The following is an 8,621-nucleotide window of genomic DNA, read 5'->3' on the forward strand; positions in this document are numbered from 1 at the left end:
GAATACCTTCGACGCTGCTTCTAGTCAGGTCAAGAGCAAAGAGCAATCATTTCTGATCTCCCGAAATGTTGGGAACTCCTCCCACTTTGTCAGGAAGCAAACAACCAGTAGCAAATCAAGGGAGGCGGGTCAACCATGCCGTTTGGGAAATGTAAATAGTTATGCTCTTGGTCAGACCAAGTCTCGAAGAGATTTGAGAGTCTGTGATAATCAGGCTACTTACAGTGGACCATGAGGATCCGGAATATAAGATGCCATTTCACTGTATGTGGGTGTATTAGTGTTTGCATGTGGTGTAGTGCCACACTGTCATGTTAGCATCTAATTGTTTTGACTCATCCCCTAATGAGTGTAAATGGACACACATTTAACAAGTGAAAGACTGCCGTAGAAAATGCTATTAATTATGTCATCATTATTATCTTAAGCCTGACTACAGTCATTTAAACAAATAATGCCTTTGCCCCCGTGACACCATTAAGTTCAATTACCAAAGCCTGTTTGCAGTCAGTCTGAATTCATTTCCCTGATATTTGTGTGTTTATCTCTTTGCCTCTCATCTGCAGGGCTGACTGGCTGAGTCCTCGGTTTGGTTTCTGGCAAAATTCACCTCGTGAGTGAGTGAGTGAGTGGGCAAAAGAAGACAGCGCAGCGGGCGACGGAATCGACTATGTGGAAAAACTGTGTCAGTCAACACTGCGAGCTGCCAGGAATCATAGAGGCATGGGGACTGTGCTAGACACCATGTTGATCCCGCTGCTGTGAGAACTAGCGAATCAGCTCTCTCGCTCTCTCGCTCCACTCTCCAGGCCTTACCCTCCCTTATCAAACCGCCCACTGTCCCAGCTTCCCACTCCCACTCCCTCCCTCCTCCTCCTTCCCCTTTGTGCTGCCTCCTCTCCTCTCCTCCCCTCTCCTCTCCTTGCTTCTCCCACTCTCCAAGCCTCCCACTCCTTTTTCTTCTGCTCATTTCCTTTGGCAAGAAGCAACCTGTTTCTTTTCCCATCATGCCAAGCAAGCGATCCTCCTCCACCACCTCCTCTCCTTCCTCCCCCTCCTGCCTCGGCGGCGTCCTCCTCCAGCACCACCACCACCACCACCTCCTGGTTCTCCTCCTGCTCCCGGTGCTGCTCCTCCTCCCGGCCACGGTGCGGGGCGACTGCTGGCTGATCGAGGGCGAGAAGGGCTACGTGTGGCTGGCCATCTGCAGCATGAACCAGCCGCCGTACGAGGCCATCCCGCAGCACATCAACAACACGGTGCACGACCTGCGCCTCAACGAGAACAAGGTCAAGGCCGTCTTCTTCACGGCGCTCAGCCGCTTCACCAACCTCACTGACCTCAACCTCACCAAGAACGAGATCTCCTACATCGAGGACGGCGCCTTCGCCGCACAGGCCAACCTGCAGGTGAGTGTGTGTTGTCATAACTTTGTTTTATTTGTTTGTGGTAACTATGGCTGTTAAAACCCCTGGCCTAATGCATGCCGCAACTCCAGTGGCACACTGTAATGGTCATTGAAAAGTTAACTACCATAGTACGACAATACTATGACATAACACAGAGCCTTTAGTAATGCACTACTTGGTCATTGCCATTCTGGTAACAGCAAATTTATAATGGCGTGTCTTAACGGGTTAACAAGTCTACAGGTTTTTTTCTTGTTTTAGGGACCATCAACCTGTCTAGAGTTGGAAATTAGCTTATTAATATATACAGTATGCTAACTAGTGGTGGGCCGTTATCGGCGTTAACGTGCTGCGATAATGTGAGACTCTTGTCGCGCGATAAAGAAAATATCGCACGTTAATCTATTCTCAAAATATAGGTTTGGAGTTTGGGTATGCACGTCACCATAGCGTTTAATTGACAGACGCTTTTAGACTGCGCTCCAGTCGCTTCTCCTCTCTCCACCTGTTGTTTCAGCAGACCTACTAAATATGAAGTGTTTGCATGCTGAAAACATTAATCCCTCTGCCGTGGTAGTTGTTGTTTGAGTGCTTTTTCATAAGTGGTAGACTAAAGAGACGTTATTGTTTGAGGTGAAGCATAGAGAGACATTGTTGTGTGTGAGTAGCTACCAGCCCGACATAGCCTACATTTCCTCACGCATTGCATAGAATACATAAACAACTTCCAGAAATCTTGCCTGTGCTATAACTGCAAAACATTCCGTGTGATAGTCCTATGCATTTTGAAGATTGTCAAACTGAATCTGTCAATAGGCCTATCTACTCTCGCTGAATGTTTGTGTTGCAATCGCGCTCATTTGCGATTCAGTGAGATATTCTCATGTCCGACGGTAATGAACCTCGCGGTTGTCGCGCTTGACTTTTTTTTTTTGCAAACTGAATTCATGTCGAGTTGTAACTCATCTGGCATTCTAACTCTGAGAACAACTGTCAAATCGCCGTGTGCCAGTGCTGTAGGTTCTAGATAGGCATATCCAGTAGCCCAGTAGCCTGGCTCTGCTGAGGGCTGCTGTGACTACTACGCGCAGAGCTCCTCCCTCTCTTAAAGGAGCCGCTGCTCCTTTTAACAGTCAGTGGCAGATTTTCTCTCTCTCTCTCTCTCTCTCTCTCTCTCTCTCTCTCTCTCTCTCTCTCTCTCTCTCTCTCTCTCTCTGAAATGCTGAATTGTTGAGGTAATATTGTTTAAATAGCCTAAATGTTTGATAGATTTATCTGTATTTTCCTCTACAACTTATAGCGCTGTTCATTTTGAAATTTCAGTATCTTATAACTGTAAATGCTTCCTAACATATTGGACACACTTTACACATATTGCTGTGATTTTGTCATCTCCAAGTATCAACATGGCCATTTTTTGAAGATGAGATGCATTTTGGAATAAAAGATGAGCTCTGGTCTAATGCGCCATCTGTCTTAAGAAACCCTAAGGTTTTTTTCGGCATTATTTCGCTATCGTGCCTATTCTGAATGAGCCATTTTGATATAGATTAATCTAGATTAATCTAGATTAATTTCATAATTACAGTGAGATTAATCTAGATTAAAAAAAATAATCTATGCCCACCCCTAATGCTAACCCATTGATGCATAAGGACCTGCAAAAAAGGGTGCTGAATGACTGAGCCCTTTTTAAGAAAAGCTGCCCTCAGCCTACAAAAACCTAAATATCTCAGCTTCTGAAGCACATGCCCCAAGTTGCATTTAAGACCCTCATTTTTCATTAGAATGTATTAATTCATCTCAAACAAACAAAGATTTTTAATAAAGTTGTCTCAAATCTCATGAGCCTGAATGTTGCGTAATGCAGCTCCAGTCGCCAGGGCCAATGTTGTGTAACGCAACATCAGGCATCAATGGGTTAAATGCATAAATGTTAAAACTTTCAACTTCCAGGTTCTGCAGCTGGGCTACAACAAGCTGACCAACGTGACGGAGGGCATGATGCGCGGCCTGGGCCGCATGCAGTGCCTCTTCCTGCAGCACAACCTCATCGAGGTGGTGGGCAGCAATGCATTCTGGGAGTGCCCGAGCCTCAGTAGCATCGACCTGTCCTCCAACAAGCTGGCGCGCCTCGACCCGTCCACCTTCACCGTGCTCAACCGGCTGCTGGTGTGCGAGCTGGCCGGCAACCCGTTCCACTGCGGCTGCGAGCTCTATGGCTTCCTCACGTGGCTCGAGGCCTTCAACAACGTCACGCACACGTACGACCGGCTGCTCTGCGAGTCCCCGCGGGAGCTGTACAACTTCCCCCTGCTCAGTCCCGTCCCGGGACACGGGCGCAACGCCAGGTACCGCTTGTCCACGATCTGCCGGGACGGGGTGTTCATCACGGGCATGACGGCGCTGCCGACGGACCCCGACGGCTCGGGCATGGGGCCGGACTTCGACCGCGTCGGGGTGTACCCGCAGCCCACCACGTCCTCGTCCACGGGCGAGGTCCTGGGTCCCAGCCTCACGCTGCGGCACGTGTCCTTCTCGACGGCGTCGCTCCTCGTCCAGATCCCCCGGCCGTTCAGCAAGATGTACATCCTGGTGCAGTACAACAACACGTACGTCTCGGACATCATGAACCTCAACAAGAAGAAGGAGATCATCACCCTGAACAAGCTGATGCCGCGCACCAACTACACGTTCTGCGTGGCGTCCATCCGCAACTCCCAGCGCTACAACCACACCTGCATCAACTTTGTCACGCTGATGCCCCTGGACGAGCACCAGTCCTCGCAGTCCACCACCACGCACTACATCGTCATCATCCTGGGCTCCCTCTTCGGCATGGTGATCGTCCTCGGCCTGGTCTACCTCTGCCTGAGGAAGCGGAGGATCGAGGAGGAGAAGGAGAAGTCCATCTGCGCCAAGAAGACCATCCTGGAGATGAGGTACGGGCCCGAGGCGGCCGCGGCCGTCACCAATGAGCCCTCTACGGTCCTCAAGCTCCACGAACAAGGCGGCCATCACCCTCAGCATCACCCTCACCACCACCAGCAGCACCACGGCGGTGGCAAGATGCCCATGTCGTCCTCGTCCAGCTCGGGGATGCTGCACGGCGGCTCAGCCAACACCAGCTCCTCGCGCCTCTCCACCATCCCTCAGGTAGAGAAGATGGCCACCGCCTTCTCAGAGGCCATGGGCGGCAAGGGGAACTACATGGACGTCAGGACCCATGGAGGTGGAGGAGGAGGAGACGACGGGAGGATGATGAGAGGGGACGGGAAGGGGCAAGTGATGAGAGAGCACGATTTGAGGCAGCAGGATGATTGTGAGAGTGACATCATGGGGGACGACTCGGACGACGACGGCCGGGGCTCCAACTCGGAGATCTCCACCATCGCCATGGAGGTGGACAAGGTCAACCAGATCATCAACAACTGCATCGACGCCCTGAAGCTGGACTCGGTTGGGGTCGGGGTGGCCTCCTCCTCCTCCGCCACCTCCACCTCCATGGCCAACCCGACCTCCCCGCCACCCACCTGCACCTCTTCCCTCACGAAGGGCCTCATCCCCCTTTCGCCGGGGGTGTCGGAGAACTGCCACCAGGTGATGTCACCGTCGCCCAAAATCCCCCCGCCCCCGCCGCTGCCCACGTCCGGCTCCATCATGGCTCCGGGGCTCTCGGGCGGCAACTTCATGTCGCCGCCTTACCGCCCGCCCCCGCCCGCTACCGCCGTGCGGCCCATCCAGAGACAGATGAGCGCCGACGCCGCCATGATCGTCGGCTCTGGGAAAAAATACTCCGGTGGCACATCCTGTGGAATTCCTGGCAAAGGCGGACGCGTGTACAGCCTGGATGTCCCGGAGCCCCGAAGTCCAGACCCCTGCCAATACCAGGACAAGGGTAGCCCCATCGGGTGCGGGGAGCCCATGGAGAGGCTTCCGCTGGTGGGGCCCGGGAGCGGGGGTGGCGGCGGTGGGTACAGCATGAACGACGGGGGCATGGACGGCATCGCCATGCAGCAGCAGCAGCAGCAGCAGCAGCACTTGGAGGTGCACCCGGACTTCCATTGTGCCGAGCACCGCCACTCGGTCCCGGCGCTCTACTACGAGGGCCTGCACGACTCCCCGGCGCAGCGGGCCTCCTTCCTGAAGCCGCTGTCGCGGGCCAGGCGGGGGGACGCCGCCTCCTACTCGCAGCTGTCGCCGCGCCACCAGAACTACTCGGGCTACTCCTCCAGCCCCGAGTACAACGCCTCGGAGAACACGCTGCGCATCTGGGAGCGCTTCCGGCCGTACCGGAAAGGCCCGCGCGAGGAGTCCTGCTACGTCACCGCCGGCAACGCCCTGCGCAAGAAGGTGCAGTTTGCCAAGGGGGAGGACCTTCACGACATCCTGGACTACTGGAAAGGCGTATCTGCACAACAGAAGCTGTGAGGTGAGCAAGTCAAATCAAGTCGGTTTTATTGTCCATTTCTTTACATGCACTGGTCATACAAAGAATTGAAATTACGTTTCTTACTTTCCCATGCAGACATAGACATAAGACTTTAGGTGTGGACATGGTGCAGTGCAATGGATAACAAAAAAGCAATACACACAGATACTTGTACATTTATCTCACATTTATGCTGTATCTCACATTTATATTTACATCTATCCTCATCTCCATTGCGGTGTGATACTAGAGAGAGCAGTCATATAAGGTCTAATGAATTGGCTTGTGTTTGACGTGCCTTGTTTGAGGGCAAGCGCCTTCACTAATATGAGATAAAGGGCAGACCAAATGCAAAAGGGACTTGTGTGATGAGTCCACAAATGCTCAATATTAGCCATCCCTATGTATCTATTTATTTTTTATGTATAGAATAAGGAGCGGAGAGACCAAACCTTTGCCCGTGACCGAATTCAGTGAAAGGCTACGAGAGGTTACGCTGTGGCGTGATATAATTACATTTGCTGCCTGTGTGTGTGTGTGTTTGTGAGTGGTGCTTCAGCCTTTGATTCAGACAGAGAGATGGGATGGGATAGACTGCATGTGCTGGGTAGGCTCTGCTCTGCTCGGCTCTGTCCGCCCACGCGGTGCTCCGAGTGGCATGCCGAGCGTTGCCCTAGTTTGCTAGCCCGAGCTGGAGAGATGTTTGATCATTCATGCTGTCAAGAGTCATGTCATATCTCCCGCACTCAGGAGACTGCAAAGTTCACTTTCTTACATTTTTGGTTGGTAGTCATTATCAGAGAAAAACACCAAGACAAAATGCAGGGGCTGATTAGAGGGAATGAGGAACTTCACCACAGATAGCGACGCTTTAAGGTTTAAGGCTTGAAAAGAAATGTTGTTCGAGATCATTACTGCCGCCATTGACGATGCACTCTAAAATTTTAGAGCTTTTCACAGCGCTCACAATAATTACCTCCTTTTCCCCCTGTAAGGATCTTTTTTTTCAGTCAGGAAAAGGGGATGAAAGGACGACTATAAGAAATATTGAAGTTGACAATCCACTTTCTATTTCTTTAAAAAAAATATATATATATATAACGAACCACTACAAGATGTTTCACCTTCACCTGGAGCTCCATTTGACAAATGATTGTCAGTAAATATCAGTGTTACTGCAGGTAACGGCATGCTGCCTAAAGTGATGAAGGTATTTGTGTAATATTCATGGAAAAGCCACAGTTAATATCAAGCTCATTAAATCAATACCCAACAAAAAAGAAATGCGCTCTCCGGAAGAGCATGCAGTTAATGCATTATTGATGCCAAGTTGTGCATTTAATATTAGTTAATAAAACGGCAGCACGGAGCGCATTACTCACCATTATAACATGGCGTGCTTAAAGAATGACAGCTTGTCAATATGTGTGCAATTATTGATGCTTGCAGGATCAGCCGATGAGAGCCCTTTAAGTTCTCGTTCATATGAAAATTATCCATTTGTATTTGCCAACACTGCCCCCCCCCCCCCCCCCCGCTAAACGTATAGCTCTTTGGCTGCCATAATCCTCGGAGCTGGATTACTGATCCTGTGAAAAAAGCAGCACAAACCTGCACCACTACAACAGCAGCACTTTTCCCCGGTGATGTCCCTCCCTGCCTCTCTGTGTTGGATGTGCAGCGTGCAAATGTTGCACTCACACTTTCACATGATGTGATGTCCCTGTGTAATCCACATGAATTGCTAAATCCTGCCCTTAACCCCTCTCTGCCTGGTGCACTCGGAACGTGTTAATCTCCAAGGACTCATCGTAGCGGTCGTCTGCAGGAAATTAGCAGGTGGTCCATGTAGGAGCGCTGACAGTTTTAGCCGGGCCCAGGACAAAGTCATCTGAAAGGGGCCCCCCAGCCCAGCCCCATTGATACAATGTAATGAGAACCCAATTCTGGGTCCCCTCTCTACCTGGGCCCCGGGACAACTGTCCCCTTTTTCCCCTCTGTTGGCACCCCTGGGTCCATGTATTGTAGAAGCGCTCTTTGACAGTATACTCCATACTATAGCATATGGCATTACTATAGCTCAGCTGAAGCGCCTCTCTACACAAACAGTCATGTTCATTCATTGTTCTGTAAGGTTGTCACTTGCAATTTTGCTACATGTTCACCCAGGTGACAAAACAATTGCACAGCTGTTCTGTCAAAAGCCTTATTTGCAAGAATGAAACAGCAACCTTACCTATATGGAGCCTATGAGCAACCAAATCTCTCTCTCTCTCTCCCACTGCAACCGTTAACAGTAATGGAACAGTAACAGTAAAGTCCAAGCTATACATCACCCTATGTTCCTTCTGAAAAAAAACACCCTTGTAAAAGGCAGATGCTTTTTTCAAAAATCATTCATTTTTATGACAGGACTGTTTTTAAATGATTGATGACGGCAAGGCATGCATAGCATTAAGCTCTCAATGAATTGTGATTTAGAATAACTCTTCCAAATGGTTAGTATGCCACAAGCTATGCTATCCATTTAAATGGTTGTTAAACTGTTGGTGTATCTGTACTTATGAGTCATTTTTGGTGTTGCACTTATACGTGTCGATCTCCCCTCTGGGTCTCCGCTTCGCTTCCCTGTGACTTTGAGAAGTCCAGACTCGCTAATAGCTAATTGCTAATAGCTAATAGCTTATGTACTGTGTAGCTCTTGGCTTGCAGAGGCCAGGCAGGCTCAAATCTCCAGTGAAAGAGAGAAGTTCCTCAGTTCATTTTCCTGCTAATTAGTT

At 50.2% G+C, this 8,621-nt stretch overlaps 1 protein-coding gene across 1 annotated transcript; it reads left to right on the top strand.

The window, feature by feature from the left end:
• The first annotated feature begins 1,007 nt into the window (after positions 1 to 1,007).
• LOC134464829 (protein phosphatase 1 regulatory subunit 29) lies at positions 1,008 to 5,840 on the top strand. The gene is made up of 2 exons (XM_063218167.1): positions 1,008 to 1,409; positions 3,366 to 5,840. The coding sequence occupies exons 1-2, from the start codon at positions 1,008 to 1,010 to the stop codon at positions 5,838 to 5,840; spliced, it is 2,877 nt and encodes a 958-aa protein (XP_063074237.1).
• Positions 5,841 to 8,621: the final 2,781 nt, after the last annotated feature.

This window comes from Engraulis encrasicolus, chromosome 2, assembly GCF_034702125.1.
Source record: "Engraulis encrasicolus isolate BLACKSEA-1 chromosome 2, IST_EnEncr_1.0, whole genome shotgun sequence".
Lineage (NCBI taxonomy): Eukaryota > Metazoa > Chordata > Actinopteri > Clupeiformes > Engraulidae > Engraulis > Engraulis encrasicolus.

Bases quoted from the DNA above. Each gene is read 5' to 3' on its own strand.
- LOC134464829 (XM_063218167.1), top strand. From the start codon at position 1,008: ATGCCAAGCAAGCGATCCTCCTCCACCACCTCCTCTCCTTCCTCCCCC. The intron at 1,410-3,365 runs GTGAGTGTGTGT...TTCAACTTCCAG, and splicing joins CCGCACAGGCCAACCTGCAG to GTTCTGCAGCTGGGCTACAA.